At 36.3% G+C, this 20,798-nt stretch overlaps 1 protein-coding gene across 1 annotated transcript in view; it reads left to right on the forward strand.

The window, feature by feature from the left end:
* The first annotated feature begins 217 nt into the window (after positions 1 to 217).
* The window catches only part of timm50 (translocase of inner mitochondrial membrane 50 homolog (S. cerevisiae)), a 68,594-nt gene continuing 48,013 nt past the window's right edge, over positions 218 to 20,798 (forward strand). Inside the window, exons 1-3 of the mRNA XM_039768274.1 lie at positions 218 to 441; positions 13,748 to 13,913; positions 18,015 to 18,046. Of these exons, the coding sequence (XP_039624208.1) occupies positions 262 to 441; positions 13,748 to 13,913; positions 18,015 to 18,046 (378 nt within the window). The 5' untranslated portion in view covers positions 218 to 261. The remainder of the gene's footprint in view (positions 442 to 13,747; positions 13,914 to 18,014; positions 18,047 to 20,798) is intronic.

Below are 20,798 nucleotides of genomic sequence, written 5' to 3' on the forward strand. Positions count from 1 at the left end.
ATATCGTTTGCCAAATAATTCAACAGCAAACATAAGTCACCTTATCAATCTATATAGCCTGGCTTTCACAGAAGGTCAACTACTAACGTTTTCCTAGACGTCCTACCTTTTCCTAATTACGATTTGATAGTGGGCCTGTCAATAAACACCCGTTTCTTTTTCTGTGCATTCTATTGGTTCATTTTCCGTCACGTTTCTGTTTTAGTCCAATTGTAGCTTAGACAGGAAGTTGTTATTAGCGATGTCCCTTCCATAAGCAAGATGTCGGTGTCAATGCTTCCCATGTGTGTTCGCACAGGCTTGGGCCTGAGCCGGGTCCGTAACCGTGGCATCTTGCTTCAGTCCTTCATCCGAGCCTTCTCTGCAGAGAAGGGTAACAATGCTACCGGGGGATTGGCACAAGCTATTCTTCAAGACAGATTGCAGCAACAGAGGAATCAGGTAGGTGGTTCGAGTAGCTTTTGAATTGTCATTCTATGTTAATTACACATTCAGGACTTTAAGTCATGTAACCTAACGACTCAACTGATGTGTATTCGCAGCCCTCAACTATGAGTGTGTAATAAATGTTTAAACACTAAGTTAGGTGAAGGGCTTTCTATAGGCAGGTGAAGGTCAGGTTCACGTGTGTATGAGAGAGAGAAAGAGAGAGCGATAGAAAAGTGCAGGTTTGGTTCCCTTCTTGCTACCAATGTCGCTTGAACAGTCTCCGGGATGAACTGAATTAAACAGAAACAGCAATTATGCTAATGGGTGAAAGGAAAAAAAGTTTAAAATAATGGAAGCACTTGCCAAACCTATACATCAACAGATCTTGAGTATTGATTATTATTGTAATAAATTTATCTCCAAGTATATGAGGTTGAACTCCAGAATGTTGATGCTTGCGCGTTGGGACTTGCTGAACGCTTAAAATACTCGTGCAACCTGTCGTTCTTTAAAACCTTTTTGTATCTTTCTTATTTAGTTGTAATATCAGCGATAATCATGCATTTATCTTCATCTCTTACGGTTATTGTTTTTATTTTTAGTCCCCGGTTAAATGCAAAGTCTGCCAAAGGTTTCACTGTTATTCAGTGATAATGTTGCATTTCAGATTACTTAACATTACTTCCGTTACATTCACCAGGACTGATGCACAGATTGACATCAGGTTTAAGCTGGTAAAGAAGTAATGTATGAGGGATAGACTGCACATGGAGATACAAAAATGTGTAATTAGCAAGTAGTTTCAATATGGGTTAATCTCTTAGCACATTCCTTTTTGTCATTGTGGTAGATGTGCTTAGTGAGGATATCACGGGTGATAAGTTTTAGAAACTGCCATGTTCTGCTGACCTTGTAATTATAGTCAGATGATGAATTCCAGAGGAGCGTATTGTGGTGGAGTAAATATTGGAAAGTCTGAGGTTATGGTTAGTATCGAAATGTGAATACAAAATTGAATGGACTTGGATCTTAAGAAGGTAGACGAGTTTAAATACTTTGGATAAGTTCAAACACAAGAGGGGACACAAGAATTGGAAATAGGTGAGAGATTAAAGGCAACCTGGAAGAAATAATGGGAGTAGACACCAGGAATGGCTTGTAATAAAAGGATGCCAAAACCAATAATGGTTAAAAATAATTTACAGTTTTAACAGTGGTAAGGCCAGTATTGATTTATGGAGCAGTTATACACTCAATAAAAAGAGAGGAATTGAAACTTGAAAGAACTGAAATTAGAATGCATGGATGGCCTTCAGATGGATGTCTGATTGAGGGATCAAGGAATGAAAAGTTTAGGAGAATGAGAGGAGTGGTAAAGATCTGTGAGAACATTAGATAAACTAGACTGAGATTGTAGCAGTCTCTGGATAGAGAAATGAAGGGAAGGTGATTAAGAAAGCATGAAGAATACTTGCCACAGGATGCAGATTTATTCTGAAGCAGAAGCTCATGTGAGAGGGCTGTGTGAAGATGGGGATGAAGGTAGGAAAATGTTTGTGATGGACAAAAGTTGGAAGAGACTCATAAAGGCAGAAAGCTCCAGGTAAAGTGATGAGATGAGGAGTGCTGAAGAAGTCAAATTATCTTGTGTTTATTTAGAATAGGTATTCATGGCCGATATTAATGAATAGTACTGTTATCATAATCTGGGGCCTCATGTATAAACGGTGCGTACGCACAGAAATGTTGCGTAAGAACTTTTCCACGTTCAAATCGCGATGTATAAAACCTACACTTGGTGTAAAGCTACGCACTTTTCCACGGTACTTCATACCTTGTCGTACGCAAGTTCTCCGCTTGGTTTTGCAAACTGGCGGCACCAAGCGTCAAAGAAGTGCTACTGTTCCTGTGTGGTTACTCCTTATTTTCCTGACGCGGCTTTATAAATACACTGAAACTAACCGCATATTGTTTATTAGTGTAATGCATCTGATTGTAATTAACTTGTAACAATATAATGGTCCAGGGAATAGCCATAGTATTCCAAATACCATAACTGCTTTAGCGTTGTTACTCCAACTGCACCTTCTTTCAACTGCTCCCGTTAGGCGTTGCCACTGCGGATCATCTTTACCATATTACTCTCACTGCACCACTCGGAGTATTCATATCACTCTATCTGAGTGTGAATCACAGCAGCAGCTGATCGGAAAGAGAATTATCGGTATACAGCTTCAAGTACACGCTTTCTCAGCCACGGCAAAATGTTTCAAAGCCTTTCTTGTACGGACCTCGCGGTTCAGAAACAGTTTCATCCCAAGAACTATAAACGCACTCAATCAATTGCTCCTTGTAGAACTCTTTGTACTTACGTATAAGTACAATCACCCCACTGTAAACTTGCACTACAGTTATAATATTGCACAACTTGCGCCACTTTATAAAGCGTATTTATATATGATGACGATATCATTTTTAAGATGAAATGCAGCAAAATATGTTTATTATATTATACAGATAAAACTTTAACTTCATTTAAATAATCCATATTTTTCACTGGGACTGGCGTGAAGGATAGAATAATTAAACATGTACTACGAAGATATTTCAATGTTCCTTAAACGTTTTGAAGAATCGGTGCTCCCCGATTCTGATTGGGTATTTGGGGAAAGAAAAGCAAGGACTGCAGTGGCGGCTACGCCAGTATATGTTGAATATAAAACAGAAAGAGAAAATAACAACACAGCCTAAAACGCAGTGACAAATTTCGGCAAAAGTTAAATACTTGTGTCATGAGCACGAGGCGGCTATGTAGTGTCTGCAACGGATGTGGCCATCCACCGTGCATAAGCTACCTTACTGACATTGGCGGGCGAAGGAGCCACAGTTTCTTCCTCTGCCCAGTGCCACCACAAGCCTAGAGCCACCCCTGAGTACTGCTGCAATAAATTATTTCATCGAAGGTCGCACACAATCACTGCTCCGTGAAACTCATGTTTAATAACATGCTTTAACTCCTATCATCATAAAAATGATATCACGTATACATCTCAGTATTTTAGTTATTCAGAGAACTGTAACATCACGAATGTAATGGATTCTGTGTCCAGTTGGAGGAAGAGAGCCTGTTTAAGAAGCAAGTAGTGATTCACACACACAGAGCACATAGAAGATCAAATACAAAACAAAGCATTTAACATGCTACTTTAATTACAATGTGATTTGAGAAACTGGTTAATTAAACGATTTTAAGATGAAGTTTATGATGTTCTACTTTAATGACAGAATAAACTATGTGATTAAAGTGGAAATGTCGAGATTGAAGTTGACATTTTGTGCTTTTTCCCCATTGTGTGCCTTTTTTTTCTCTGTACCCTAATAAGCTTTTATATGACACTCAGACAGTGGGCTACAACTCGCCTTTTCACTGCAACTTTGATATGTGTCTTCTTTTTTATTTCCGGCACTGTGCGATTTTGTGAACGTGAGCTTTCAAGTTTCTCCAACATGCTATGTCACTCGATCAACTTCATTTTGTTGATTATACCACGGTTTATTTGAACAAATAGTATGTTATTCCTTTGCCTCCACTTGGTATTCGCTGAAATTCTTATATTTTCCCCCGTGCTTTTCCCATTGTCTTTTCACTGAAGGCTGAGCTTAAGGGCGTTTTATATTGATTTGCATATTCAAAGAGGCGTAATACTGGGAGGAGTTGGGGCGTTACGTAAAGCGCGTACACGAGCGTTACTTTTCACGCTAATCGGGATTTATGTAGCGGAAGAATGTGGAAGTTGGAATACGCACAGATTCCTGCATCTAGATTTTTCTGTGCGTAAGTACATTTCGGCTTTTGTGCTTATGCCATGTTATACATGAGCCCCTGATCTATTATTGAACAAAAGTAAAACTAAAAAGGTTACCATGGAGAGTAGAAGTTAACCTCTATTGAAATGACAGTCTATGTACACTATATATATATATATATATATATATATATATATATATATATATATATATATATATATATATATATATATATATATATATATATATATATATATATATATATATATATATATATATATATATATATATATATATATATATATATATATATATATATATATATATATATATATATCTCAAACTCCATTTTAAGTGGAAGCCATGCAGCTTCAAAATAAGAAAAAAGAAATTCCTAATTTTCAACCATTATTCAGTGCCTGTATTTTTATGATATATTTTATTTATTCAATTAAAATAAAATTAATGCATAAAGGGCACTGAACAAGGTAACAGTTTAGTGCCTCCAGGGACTAAAGATAATGTCTTAATCTGACCAGCTAAAGAAATTTAAACCCCTTCAGGCTTCTACAGAGAAGGCTACTTGGGGACCTGAGATACTAATAAAATTGGTCCATCAGAGTTCTTTCATTTGGTTAATCTTGTACTGGAGTGCAATTAGTTTATATCTTGAAGCACATCTCGCACATACAGACACAGGAACTGGAGACAGTGTACCAACAGCTTTGCTTTTAATGAAACGCTGATGTATTGAATGGTCTCTTATTTGTCAAATATCTTTTGTTCTTTCGTTGTCCTTGTCTGTTCACTCTGTTCTAACTGAGTGCACAGTCATGAAAATGGCAATTCAAAAGTTAGATGTAATATTAAAAAATTGTAAATCAATTGTATGCCATACACTATGCAAGGTTTAGGTTGATCTTAAAGCATCAACTCGATCAAGTTAAAGGGTTTAGTGTTTTCTTAGTTTCAAGTACCAGTTTTTTAAGGAATTATTGTAAACCTGCTTTTGTGTGTAGAGAAAAAAAATGGGTATAGTTAAATGAAAATGAATTATGTAATTTGAATTGGTGCAAGGTTTTAAAGTGTAGTCGAGTATTGAAAAGGAAGAAAGAGGCTGCTTCTTTTTAAATTCATGGTGGAGGAGCATGTACTGTTCTGCTTTACTGTGATCAGAACTGTTGTAAATCAGGCAGTACTAATATTTAACTTTACAAATAATTATATACCTAAACATCTATACTGTAGTTGACATTTAAAAAATTAGTACATTCAGAAATAGAGAATCAGACTTCTGCTGTACATAAAATGTGTGAAAGTAAATAAAATGCCAATTATTACATTGTCACACTTGTATAAATAATATTTCTTACGCAGGCAATGTATTTTCATTAGTTTTGAATATAGAAACTTTATTTGTAATTAGGAAAAATTGTAGAATAAATTTAAAACCTATAAATTAGAGAAGTTTTAGTTGATTATCTAATGCAAAGGTGTCCAACTCCAGTCCTGGAGGGCCGCAGTGGCTGCAAGTTTTCATTTTAACCCTTTTCCTAATCAGCAAGCAGTTTTCACTGCTAATTAAGTCCTTTTTCCCTTCTCTTATTTTTTTAATAGCCGTGTTTTTAAGGATTCAGTCCTCTGAATTGATTTGTTTCTTCATTGAATGGCAGCCAAACAGAAATGAGATATGAAACTACCCAACAGATGACCAGGAATGTCAAACTCCAGCCAATTTCACTCCAACCAGTTTCTTAATGAGAAGCCAATTCTTTCTGTTAATTAAAGCCATTATTGAATATTATGACTTGTTGCTGCTCTCATTCTGCCACAGTAGACTGTTGATTTTCTGTTTTTTCTAAGACCACCATCAAGATGTTTTAGTGACCTGAGCAGATTAACATGACCTTCACCTTTTTTTATTTTCAGGTTAGCTGGTCATGTGAAGGCTTGTTTTGTGTCTCATTATTGTTTGTTGCTCATTAAGGAAAAAAGAAACAACTAAGGGGTCCGAATCACATCAATTAAAAGTAAGGCAAAGCAAGTTAATCTGCAGCAAAAATGGCTCACTAATTAAGAAGATACACACGTGGACAAAATTGTTGGTACCCTTCAGTCAATGAAAGAAAAACTCAAAATGGTCACAGAAATAACTTTAATCTGACAAAAGTAATAATAAATAAAAATTCTATGAAATTTAACCAATGAAAGTCAGACATTGATTTTCAACCATGCTTCAACAGAATTATTTAAAAAAAATAAACTCATGAAACAGGCCTGGACAAAAATGATGGTACCCCTAGAAAAGACTGAAAATAATGTGACCAAAGGGACATGTTAATCCAAGGTGTGTCCACTAATTAGCATCACAGGTGTCTACAATCTTGTAATCAGTCAGTGGACCTATATATAGGGCTCCAGGTAGTCACTGTGTTGTTTGATGACATGGTGTGTACCACACTCAACATGGACCAGAGGAAGCAAAGGAAAGAGTTGTCTCAGGAGATTAGAAAGAAAATTATAGACAAGCATGTCAAAGGTAAAGGCTATAAGACCATCTCGAAGCAGCTTGATGTTCCTGTGACTACAGTTGCACATATTATTCAGAAATTTAAGATCCATGGGACTGTAGCCAACCTCCCTGGACGTGGCCGCAGGAGGAAAATTGATGACAAATCAAAGAGATGGATAATACGAATGGTAACAAAAGAGCCCAGAAAAACTTCTAAAGAGATCCAAGGTGAACTTCAAGCTCAAGGAACATCAGTGTCAGATCGCACCATCCGTCGTTGTTTGAGCCAAAGTGGACTTCATGGGTGACGACCAAGGAGGACACCATTGTTGAAAACAAATCATAAAAAAACCAGACTGGAATTTGCCAAACTACATGTGGACAAGCCACAAAGATTCTGGGAGAATGTCCTATGGACAGATGAGACAAAAATTGAACTTTTTGCCAAGGCACATCAGCTCTATGTTCACAGACGGAAAAATGAAGCATATCAAGAAAAGAACACTGTCCCTTCTGTGAAACATGGAGGAGGCTCTGTTATGTTCTGGGGCTGCTTTGCTGCATCTGGCACAGGGTGTCTTGAATCTGTGCAGGGTACAATGAAATCTCAAGACTATCAAGGGATTCTAGAGAGAAATGTGCTGGCCAGTGTCAGAAAGCTTGGTCTCAGTTGCAGGTCATGGGTCTTGCAACAGGACAATGACCCAAAACACACATCTAAAAACACCCAAGAATGGCTAAGAGGAAAACATTGGACTATTCTAAAGTGGCCTTCTATGAGCCCTGACCTCAATCCTATTGAGCATCTTTGGAAAGAGCTGAAACATGCCGTCTGGAAAAGGCACCCTTCAAACCTGAGACAACTGGAGCAGTCTGCTCATGAGGAGTGGGCCAAAATAATTGCTGAGAAATGCAGAAGTCTCATTGACAGTTACAGGAATTGTTTGATTGCAGTGATTGCCTCAAAAGGTTGTGCAACAAAATATTAAGTTAGGGGTACCATCATTTTTGTCCAGGCCTGTTTCATGAGTGTATTTTTTTAAATAATTCTGTTGAAGCATGGTTGAAAATCAATGTCTGACTTTCATTGGTTAACTTTCATAGAATCTTTATTTATTATTACTTTTGTCAGATTAAAGTTATTTCTGTGACCATTTTGAGTTTTTCTTTCATCGACTGAAGGGTACCAACAATTTTGTCCACGTGTGTAGTTCGAATGAAGACCTGCAGCCACTGCTGCCCACCAGGACCGTAGATGGATACCCCGATCTAATATATAAAATTGAATGTGTGCTTGTCTGGTGTGCCAATCCATATCATTGAATATATTTCCACCAACATTTTCACAGATTACTCATTTGTATAAAGAAGACCACAAGCTGTCTTTTGTTACAAAAATATTCCCTTTAGACTAATTTTATTTTGAAATTGCACCTGCCCATAGTAGGCATTTTTGGGACTTGGCACAGGTATGTTGTGGTGGGTTTAGTGAGTGAAGTTTTGGTTTGGGCCAAAACTTCCACTCTGCAGAATGTATTACACATTATTCCACTCCTGGCAGCGCAGGGTACCCCTTCTAGTAATACAGTATACAGTGGCTTGCAAAAGTATTCGGCCCCCTTGAACTTTTCCACATTTTGTCACATTACAGCCCAAACATGAATCAATTTCATTGGAATTCCACGTGAAAGACCAATACAAAGTGGTGTACACTTGAGAAGTGGAACGAAAATCATACATGATTCCAAACATTTTTTACAAATAAATAACTGCAAAGGGGGGTTTGCATAATTATTCAGCCCCCTTTGGTCTGAGTGCAGTCAATTGCCCATAGACATTGCCTGATGAGTGCTAATGACTAAATAGAGTGTACCTGTGTGTAATCTAATGTCAGAACAAATACAGCTGCTCTGTGACGGCCTCAGAGGTTGTCTAAGAGAATATTGGGAGCAACAACACCATGAAGTCCAAAGAACACACCAGACAGGTCAGGGATAAAGTTATTGAGACATTTAAAGCAGGCTTAGGCTACAAAAAGATTTCCAAAGCCTTGAACATCCCACGGAGCACTGTTCAAGCGATCATTCAGAAATGGAAGGAGTATGGCACAACTGTAAACCTACCAAGACAAGGCCGTCCACCTAAACTCACAGGCCGAACAAGGAGAGCGCTGATCAGAAATGCAGCCAAGAGGCCCATGGTGACTCTGGACGAGCTGCAGAGATCTACAGCTCAGGTGGGGGAATCTGTCCATAGGACAACTATTAGTCGTGCACTGCACAAAGTTGGCCTTTATGGAAGAGTGGCAAGAAGAAAGCCATTGTTAACAGAAAACCATAAGAAGTCCCGTTTGCAGTTTGCCACAAGCCATGTGGGGGACACGGCAAACATGTGGAAGAAGGTGCTCTGGTCAGATGAGACCAAAATGGAACTTTTTGGCCAAAATGCAAAACGCTATGTGTGGTGGAAAACTAACACTGCACATCACTCTGAACACACCATTCCCACTGTCAAATATGGTGGTGGCAGCATCATGCTCTGGGGGTGCTTCTCTTCAGCAGGACAGGGAAGCTGGTCAGAGTTGATGGGAAGATGGATGGAGCCAAATACAGGGCAATCTTGGAAGAAAACCTCTTGGAGTCTGCAAAAGACTTGAGACTGGGGCGGAGGTTCACCTTCCAGCAGGACAACAACCCTAAACATAAAGCAAGGGCAACAATGGAATGGTTTAAAACAAAACATATCCATGTGTTAGAATGGCCCAGTCAAAGTCCATATCTAAATCCAATCGAGAATCTGTGGCAAGATAAGAAAACTGCTGTTCACAAACGCTGTTCATCTAATCTGACTGAGCTGGAGCTGTTTTGCAAAGAAGAATGGGCAAGGATTTCAGTCTCTAGATGTGCAAAGCTGGTAGAGACATACCCTAAAAGACTGGCAGCTGTAATTGCAGCAAAAGGTGGTTCTACAAAGTATTGACTCAGGGGGCTGAATAATTACGCACACCCCACTTTTCAGTTATTTATTTGTAAAAATTGTTTGGAATCATGTATGATTTTCGTTCCACTTCTCACATGTACACCACTTTGTATTGGTCTTTCACGTGGAATTCCAATGAAATTGATTCATGTTTGTGGCTGTAATGTGACAAAATGTGGAAAAGTTCAAGGGGGCTGAATACTTTTGCAAGCCACTGTATGTTAGGGAAGTCACAACAGCAGAATTTTTGTATTTGATACCCGTACCAGTGAAATTTTATAATGCTCAGTACCTTTTGATACCACAGCAAAAACAGAAATCCCATTCATCAACTTTTTTGATGTCCTTAATTGAAGTGAGCAATATTGTGCCTTTTTCTGTAATTCACCTTTTTCTGTAATTCAGTATAAAATATACAAAGTAAATATTCCAGCAGTAATGAGATTTGACATGCTGGTATATCTATCAAGTAGTTACCCAACTATCATTTAAGTAAACTAGTATTGGTATTCATAAATACAATGCAATACAATACAATGTAAGGCTTGCATGTTAATGTGTGTCAGAGATGGGAATATGTAATATAACAAATGTGGAGTTTCAGCACAGGGTTTATGATCTACTGTATCATGATCTATACATTTATTCTGTGATATCTTTATTCTTTATATTTACGGAAAAATACTGCTTAAAACCCATACTAAATACTTTATCTCTCATGAAAGATCATACCTTATTGCTTATCACAGTGTACAAATCCAGAATTGGAAAATTACTTTGACTAATACATCTTTGCTTAATACATTTATAATTCTGAGACAGCATTACATTCTTCAACTTGCCTTTAAAATATATATAGTGTGCTGCTTCTTATGGAAAATTCTAATTAACATTAGTTTGCCTTCAAAGCCAAATGAATGACCTATTCAGTGTTTGCTAATTCGTATTTAGCAATGAAGTGTGCTACTTTGCTTACTAAGTGTGCCTACTGACTGTGTGTTTCAGCGATTGTGGGTCTCCATGCAAAGCTTCTTTTCATTTATCGGGACTGTGTAGGACAACTAACATAATAACACTGTCTAACCAGATATAAAGTGTCCTCCATAATGTTTGGGACAAAGGCACATTTTTCATTGTTTTACTCTTCTGCTCTACAGTTTAAAATTACACATCAATCAATCCAGATAACATTAAAGTGCACATTACAGACTTTAATCTAAGGGTATTTGCATACATTTCAGTCACACCCTGTAGAAATTGCACTTTCAATACATGGTCCCCCATTCCATGGAACCATAATGTTTGGGACAGTTGCCATTACTGCTGTTTGTGATTACTCAGGTGTGTGTCATTGCTTCATTAGTGCAGGCATAAGATGCCTAGGCTTGATTCTACATACAGACTACCTTTTGGAGTCTGTAGTTGCCATTGTTCAACATGAGGACAAGAACTGTAAAATGTACAAAAGTCATTCCCAGAAAACGCACTAGCCTCTGCACATTTTCTTTTGACAGTGAATTTGCAGCACTGCACGCTGGTTCGGTTGTGCAGACTTTTAGACATCTTTGGATAAACTGGAAGAACATTCAGATTATGACAGCCCAGCACCACGACTGAAGTAGTCAAGGTGGAAGTGGCCTTTGGATCAACTCACCAACGTATGACTGATAATCTGTAAGGCAATATGTTAACAATATTTTAGCATTTACAAATGTATGGGAAGGACATATTTCACAGCCAGCCATTACAGGCTTTTTTGGGGGTGGTGTTTGGGGAATTTGTCACAATCTTAGCTAGAAATTATCACAAACCAACTTCTCTCTCTGCTGCATAGTAAAAATATAAAAACGTTCAACTATAATACAAAGCCGTGTGACATGTACAGCTGAATGCAAAACCAGACAAACTCTAATCCAAAAAATACAATTCCTACAAAAGGTCAAAATAAATCTGTTAGTATGTTACCTGACACTGGTATAACCTTCACCAACCAGATCTAGCATGTTATTTACCAGGGAACACTTTATTCACATTGAGTCCAACCCAAGAAAAGATGAGTGCATTCGCCATGTGGGCTATTTATCTGTAAAGTGTAGGGTCAGGGTTGGGGGCAGTGCCAGTTACATGTCAGGATTAAGTGGGAATGGTTTCTTGCCATAAATTTATCTTCAATGTATTTTAACCTTTCATTCAGCAGGTCCTTCTCTCATCTGAAGCATATCCCAACTGAATATTTTCTGTAAATGTTCTTTCTCACAAATACTTCTGACTTAAACTCTTAAGTTGTTTTTTATGTAATATACCACATTGTACAGGTAAAGCATTAATCTTATTTATATTCTGCCTTTTCAAAACTGTGACTTTTATTATATCACTTGCAAGGGCTTCTGTCCATATGCCAAACTATTGTGCTGGATAGAATTTAAATAATTTGGCTTCAAAATATCTTTTTTTTGAGTTGCCTAAGTTACTGTAGAATGTCAGTTTTAAAGTGTTAATAAAAATGTATTCAATATTGGCATTGTAATTAACATTATTACCATAATGTCAGTTTTATGGAATTTTCATTTACATTTATAATTAAGTTAGATCGTGGTAATAATTGATCAGATTTGGAATCTGTACATGTTGGAAGTTGCACATTGATATTTTGTTAAATATTACATTTATGAAGGTTAACATATATATGTATTAAAAATAGCAGTGGCCCTAGCTCTGTCCCCTGTGGAACACTACTCCTAACATCAGCCAATTCTGATAAGGTTCCTTGCACCATCTCCCTTAGCTTCCTGTGTATGAGCCCAGTCTGCATCCATCTGAAAAAATCACCTTGGACTCCCACTTCATTTAGTTTAATGCCCATCCTCACATGTGGCACCTTATCAAATGCTTTGTGAAAGTCAAGATAAATAATATCCTATGCTCCACTTTGATTATATCGTTTTCTTGCTTCCTCATGGAATTCCAGCATGTTAGTAAAACACGACCTCCCTCTTCTGAACCCATGCTGACTGTTCAGAAAAACTTCTGTACTTGTGCTACTCAATCCTTAATAATTCCTTCCATTAATTTTCCTGTGATGCATGTTAAGCTTACTGGCCTATAGTTGCTTGGATCTACCCCGTCACCCTTTTTATACATCTGTATAACAATTGCCCTTTTTTAGTTCTTTGGAATCTCCCCAGTGCTCAGTTACTTCCTAAAAATATGTGTCTAAGGTTTATATATGTACTTGCTAGCCTCCTTAAGAACTCAAGGGTAAATATTATCTGGTCCTGGTGATTTGTTTGATTTCAGCCTATTTAATCTGAGCAGTACTACAATTTCTAAATCACTCGGAACCTCCTTAGTAGTCCCATTTACTGCTGGGAGGTTATCCATATCCTCACTTGTGAAGGCCTCAGAAAAATGTGTCCGCTATTTCATTATCTGTATCTTTTAATTCCCCTTTACTATTCCTGATGCACCTCATCTCATCCTTGACTGTTTGTTCTGTTACTACTAAAATACTGAAAGAATCTCGTAGGGTCATCTTTCGTCTTATCTGCTATATTCCTCTACAACAGTCTTTTAGCTTCCCTAATACTGTATCATACTTTATGGTTGCCCTCATGTTCTCATAAGCCCAGCGATTCACTTTGGAGTTATTAGTCTTGTATTCCTTGTACAGCTGCTTCTTCCTTTGCGCCTTCCTCTTTAATTCTTTATTAACCCTCTGCAGAGTTTTTTAAAATTTCCTATTAATTCCAAGTTTAGGTATGTACATGTCCTGCATTACATGTAAAAAAACAATTTTACATGATGTCCTGTATCACAAGAGGGCAGTAATTCTCGATGAACAAAGGCAGCAAAAAGCACAAAGAAAGAGGGACTTAAGTTCTAGCTTATCATGTGAACATAGGATAAATACACAATATGATCTAAAGAGATGGACTTGACATTTTGCCCTGTTTTAATAAACTGGTATTTCACTATGCTAGAGTGATTTTAAATTCCCGTCATTCTCTTTTTGTTTTTTAGGAAAACTCAGCCAGCCCAGAGACCACATGGTCATCTGGAGATTCTGGTCAGAAGAAGCAAGAGGAGAAAAAACAAAAAGAGAACTCTGCTTATGCTAAGAAAATTATCCTAAGGCTTGCAGGTCTCTTTGGTATTGGAAGTACTATTACTGTGGTGTATATATTTGGTAAGTACTGTGACATTTTTAAAAAATACAGAAAGCAACATATCATTGGAAATTCATGTAGTACAGTATTAGTCTTAACATGAGTGCATAGAAACATGTTCTGTTGTATTTTGGGGCCTTGCTTTAATACAGGCTTGATTAGGAATGCGCTTAATGAGGTTTAAGAAACAAAACTCATAAATTATGTACATATAGTTAAGGTAAATATGGCTGGAGGGATATGATACCAATGTGACTGAAACGTCAAAGTTCTTTTTGTATGATACCAACTTCATTAGATTAGATAAACTTTATTAATCCCATTGGGAAAGTCGGAGAAATTCATATGGTGCTTTTGTCTTTGTTATGCAAATTGTCAGCTGTAAGTGATTTGTCAGTGGAACTATATATGTATGTGTGTGCAAATCAATGTTACAAGAATGTGGGGGTAATTTTTTATTTTTATTTATTTATTTTTTATTTTTTTTTAAACTCCTGTCTCCTGTTCACGTGAAATAAATTGGTTCCTCGTGTACTAATTTCATAAAAATTTAACTCATTTCTTCTTTAAGGAAATGTGTTCAGAAAATTCAGTTTTCATTAGTATATCTCAGGTAGACTATGCTGCACAAATTTTTGAGATTTTTAAAAGCTCTCTTTTAAAAAGAATTGGCTAATTTTTAAAATCTGTGTCTTAAAACGAAGAGAGTTCCTGTGTGATCTTAATTACTGATTGGTGTACTCTTTCAGTTGTAGCTTAAGTGAGATTATTTCAACCTGCATATTTTACTCATCTACAGTACATGTGTGATAGCTTTTACATGCCATTTGCCATTCTCAAGCAACAACAGTATATCGGTTAATGCACTTTGTACATAACTTGAGTTGGTTGTCAGGGGTCTATAAAAGCTATTTCAGCTACCGTAAACCTATTTGTACACAGTTTTTAACCACCTTATATTGTTAAATGCCATTAAGTAAAAGTTTGGACGACCCAACCAAAAAATAAGAAATGCAGCTTTGACTGCAAGCAAACAGAATCAAGGGCATTTTAATGAAAATGTTAATGTTCTGTAACAGTTTATTTGATTAATTAAAAGATGTTAAAAAAAAAAAAGAGAGAGAGAAAGATAAATGCACAGTTTTCTCGGCTCAGTCTGTTTACCTGCGTGTCAGTTGCTTGGAGCTGTATAGAGTGAGAAGTCAAGCAAAATCACACCTTTTATAAATACTATATCGCTATTTAGAACACATGCATTTCATGTGTGTTCCGTGTCTACAACGATCTATGTAAACACATTGTTAAAAAAAAAAAAGAAACGTTTTTCATGTTTTGGTAATAATAATAATAATTGACAAAATGTAGACATGAAGTTTTATAATGTGTGAAGCCTGAACTCCAAATATCAAAGAAACACTTTCACAAAAGGTACAAATTTAACGGAACAAGTGCGCTTTTATTCAAAAATATAACTGCAGAAAAAGATCACGCGGTAGGGTGCGACATTGACACGCATTTACTATGACTGCTTCGGTGGCGCAACGGTATCCACTGTTGACTGGTAATCAAAACTTCACGGTTCGATCCCTGACGGGTCCGTTTTGAGAAGTGAGCTGCTTTTATTCTTACTATTTTAGAATAAAAACATACATTTGATTTCAGTGTGTAACAGCCGGTGTAAATGTATGATACTTGTAAAGGTTAGCTTTGTTTTTTGGTGTTTCTTTTTTTCAGATTCATTCTCTCAGTCGTGTTCACGATCCTAATTGCCACCCCCCATCTTGCACTGCTATTTTCACATAAAGATGCACTGTACTAGTGACTTTAGGCTGTAGGAAGTAACTAACTAAATCCAAATAAGTAACATTCGATCTGGCTTTTATGTAACATATAAATGTTGATGTACAAGTGTAACAAAACAAGTGCACTTTTATTCAAGACTATAACCAAAGAAAACTTGCTTTCTTTTTTTTCGCATGCTCATTCCTTGCAGTATACTTACAAAAATTAGGTATGTTCCATGTCCTATTGTAACACCCAAGGGAGGGAAATGGGTGTAACCCCCAAAATTGTATATATAGATAAGGGAAACCCGTCCTCACTATTTCTGCGACTTCCAATATACATAGGAAGCCCAAATTTCCCATCCTTTACACTGTACTTACAAATGTTAAATATGTGTCATTTCGCTCCATACCCCATAACGAACCTTCGAAAATAATTATTTCTTATTTTTGGCAGTTCTCACCATTCTGCCATAAGGAACTTTCGGAACTGACCTCTCCTTTTGGCAGTTTCTTTCCCTACTTCCGTTAACAGAGGATTTATTTCATGGCTGAAACGCACAAGGGTTGCTCCCAGTCCCCCTTCCTTTTTCCTCACGGCCGATGTCTGCTACGTGGTTGGCTCCCTGCCTATATACATTAATGACATCCCCTGCTCATGTGCCTCCTCACTCGCTTCCTTACTTTCCTCAGCTGTTTTCCATGCTCACTGCTCCCTTCCTATTTACTCCACTGCTTCAAGGGTGGAAGGACTGCTCATTCTTCTTTCAGGCTACCTCTAAACCTCACCCATACTGATTCCCCCATGTGTAACATATCCAAGCAGAGCTCCATGGCGCAAGTGCTGCACGATTGTAAGCTCATTGTGTGGGAGGAATGTACTATGGCACACAGAACAGGTGTTGAGGCTTTAGACGGGACCCTACAAGACATCAGAAACACGACAAAAATGATGGGAGGCTTGACAATCTTGCTGGCTGGAGACTTCCAGCAGACCTTACCAGTTGTCTCAAGAGGAACATGCGCAGACAAAGTTAAAGCATGTCTGAAGCCTTCATACCTATTGCCTAAGACTAACGTTCTTACATTAAAAATAAACATGGGGGTTTACTTGAACTGCAACAAAAAAGCCAGAGAGTTCGCTGCTCTCCTCATCAAAATAGGTGATGGCAATTTAATTGAACAAAACTGTAAAATCAATGTTCCTAAAAATATCTGTCTCCTGATGAATACCTTACAAATTGAAAATGTTTACCCCAAACTACGAAATCTACATCAAAAGGACGTTTCATGGTTGAGGGAGAGAGCTATTCTAACACCAGAAAATTACATGACTTCACATATAAACACCATTTTACTTCACCAACTAACTTCCAAAACAAAAACCTATAAGTCTGTCGACTCTGTTATAGAACTAGGGGACATGGGGCACTATCCGATAGAGTTTCTTCACACTCTTAATCCTCTGAGCATACCTCTGCATTCTCTACTTTTGAAGGTCGGCACACCAATTATGTTACTACAAAACTTACAACCACCAAAACTTTGTAACGCCACCAGGCTTCACATCAAATCTCTGCACAAGAACCTTATTGAGGCAACTGTCTTCACTGAAACTGAGTCAGGGGAGACTATTTATTCCTCGCATCCCTTTCATACACTCTGACCTCCCATTCCAATTCAAACACCTCCAATTTCCCGTAAGGGTCTGCTTCACTATGACAATAAGTCACAGGGCCAGACTCTAAAAAAGGTCGCCATTGACTTGACACAAGATTGCTTTTCACATGGCCAACTGTACGTTGCATGCTCAAGAGTTAGCTCAGCAGACAGCTTGGTCATTTAACAGCCCGAGGGCAGAACTGCAAACATTGTTTACAAAGAGATCCTTACATCCTAAAAATGTGCATTTCTCACACACAACATTTACAATCATAAATTAAACTCCTTATAATCATCAGATTCAATCTCAGTACTAAAATAAGCCTACAACAATTACATTGACAATCATATTACGTTAGTTTTTTAATTTTTCCTTTTCTTTTTCATAACTTCTTTATCACACTACTTCTCCGCTGTGAACCACGGGTGTTTTGCTAGTACATAATACTTTCTAATAAGTTTTAATTAAATCAACTGGGCATATTTTTTATAGAGGCATGTTTTAAAGAATTATTGAATCTTCATATAGAAAAATAATGAACTGAGTTTTAGAAAAGAGTATTTTCTGAGTTTTGAGGCACATTGGATGATCATACTATGATTCTGATACTTGAAACTGTATTCATTACATCTTTTTAAACCTACTCCTTGGTAAAACTTCTGCTTTTCTTGCAGGAAGCAGTTCCACTGATGAGCAAGGAAACCGGGTATGTATTTATTTATTGATTGGTTAACAGTTTTTTTTTTTTTTTTTATATATATAAAGATGTGGGTTAATATTTTCAATATGTGGATTCATGCCCGCAAAAAGTTACTTCAGGACTAATTCAATTTTTATTTATTTATATATATATATATATATATATATATATATATATATTTTATATATATATATATATATGTTTTATATATATATATAAACACTGTGCGCTGCATTTCTCTACTTCATGAATTCAGTTATAAAGGTTATCTGATACAATAGTTTCCTGTTTCTCCAACATATGTTAGATGCTAACGGGTGCCAAATTACCTGCTGTAAGTTTAATTTGTTAGGTATTTTTGTTATTAAGAAATAAAACCATATGTATTTAGTCACTCCTTATTCTTTTTGTAATTATAACTTGGTCTCTGACTCTCTAGAAGTTTGAGTATGTCTTCACAGTGAGGTTCCTTTTAGAATGTGGAATGAAAAGGCGCCATCACTTCAAAGCAGATATCCTGCCATCCTTTAACTAGATGAGAGTCAGGGGTCAGTGCCAATGAGCAGTGAAATGATTTTGGTGACTGAAAATATAGCACCTCGTGTCATTAATTTATGAACTAGAAATTGTACAACATTTTATTCATATCTTTATAAATGCACTATTAGGCATATTTATAAGAAACTTGTGGGCTAAAAAATGAAATGTACTTTTAGGTTGGATTAGAACAAATCAGTAATTTTGTACTCTTCTTAAACAGAGACTGCTTATCCAGCAAACGCATGCTTTGTTGTGTTTTTTGTTTTGATTAAGTTTGCATAATCAATTTCATATGCCAGTGGACAATCTTCCTAGGCACGTGCTTGGTTCTTTTTATTACTACCTTCTAATGTATAATGGTGGGGGAGATTTTGATATTCCAGGTTATGTTTTCTGTCTAATTCTGACCCCACTAAGTAACATCACATATCTATGTATCTTGTAATCTAATTGCTTTGCCTTCTGTTTTGCTTGTAGTTTCATTTGTATTAGTTGGCAAGCCACAATTTTATAATGAACTCTAGATATTTTAGAATGGAAAGCATCAAGAATATATTGTGCTGTCATTATAAAAACAGTCAAAATATTGAATTAAAATTTTCACCATTTAAAATGCAGCTAAGCAGTAAACTCAATTCTGATTTCATATTTGTCTTAAATTGAAAATATGTTTGCCAACACATTTGGCACATCATTACAACTTAAACAGAGAGAGTTTTATTTTATGAAAATGGAATTCGTTTATATAATAGCGTCAAACTAGGGATATCACAAGAACTGATATTGTGGTATTAATTTGGTGCTAAAGTCTTAAAAATGTTACTGTACAAGCATTTATACAGCATCGGTAGTACTGAGCAAATCCATACCACACTCACTGCAAGTAAACTATATACTCCAGAAGGCACAATACTACATGATTAAAACTGTGTAAAAACTACATTAAAAGTGTCTTATGATATTGATGATACAACCTTTCAGTTAATTATGCAAATTTGAATCTTGCAATAGCAAATATATCAAACCTAAACGGTTGGTTCACTTAACAAACTGGACTTTAAAGGTTTTTTTTATATAACAGAAAGCTTTTAAAGAGTTGGTTTAATGAAAATTTCTGGAATAATCTTAAAATTAACTAATTCAACAGGACATATATAATGTTCTAATTTTTATATTTTGTATGGATTTTAAATAGTAGTTTTCAGTTACTAAGATAAATTGGGTAGTTCATGATAAGTTGTGAACTAAAATCCCCCCCAAGATTATAAACCTCCCGTTTGTTGTTACACTGTGGGGATAGTCTTCTCAGCCACTAATAAAAATTAGCCTTATATTGTATTTTGATATTTATGAATGCCAATACTGTTTTACTTAAGAGTTAGTTGGGTAACTACTTTTATAGATAAAGCAGTATGTTAAAGCTGTTGTTACTGTTATTATTTATTTATTTTATACTGTATTACAGAAAAAGGCACAATTTTATTCACTTCAATAAATGGAAGTACTTTAATAAAAAGCCATTGAATGGGATTTTTGTTTTTGTCGTATCGAAAGGTATCAAATATCATAACATTTTTAATGATATTGGTATTGAGTACAAAAATTCAGCTATTATGACATCCATACATTAATCATTCAAAGAAAAGATAGATAACATTCATTCTTAACAAATAATTATCTTTTCTAGTTTAGTATTACTGCCTTTAAAATGAGAACTGGAAATCGAAAATCTGTTATCTAAGGGATGCAATTGAAACTTTTTTAAACAGTCCTTCAAATACTTTATTTATGATAACTACTGGATTACCCAAATTACAGGATTAAGAGTGTAATATTTGAATTTTTTGTAAGCTCCGTTTGAAGAAAGATCTACAGTACTAAATTGCTTACTTTAATTTTTATAGACTACAAAATCCTTCACCATGTTAATAGTTTACATGGCCACATAATTGGGTTATTGCTAACCTGATTTCTCAGCGGCCATTAACCTGTAACTGCAATTTGGGTTTACATGGAATTTTACAAACCAGGTTTCTCTGAATAACTGTGTTTATTGATGCACATATAAACAAATTGGTGAATATTTGCTGTGTGCCCTCCTCACCATAACCTGTCATTCTGTGAGGGAGGAGCAAAAGCTTTAGATTTGTCAAAAATATAGATTTTTTGATTTCCATTTTTTTGATGGATCTCGGTGTTTTAGAGTTCCCTGATACTG

The sequence above is a fragment of the Polypterus senegalus genome, chromosome 11, assembly GCF_016835505.1.
Source record: "Polypterus senegalus isolate Bchr_013 chromosome 11, ASM1683550v1, whole genome shotgun sequence".
NCBI classification, from domain to species: Eukaryota; Metazoa; Chordata; class Cladistia; order Polypteriformes; family Polypteridae; genus Polypterus; species Polypterus senegalus.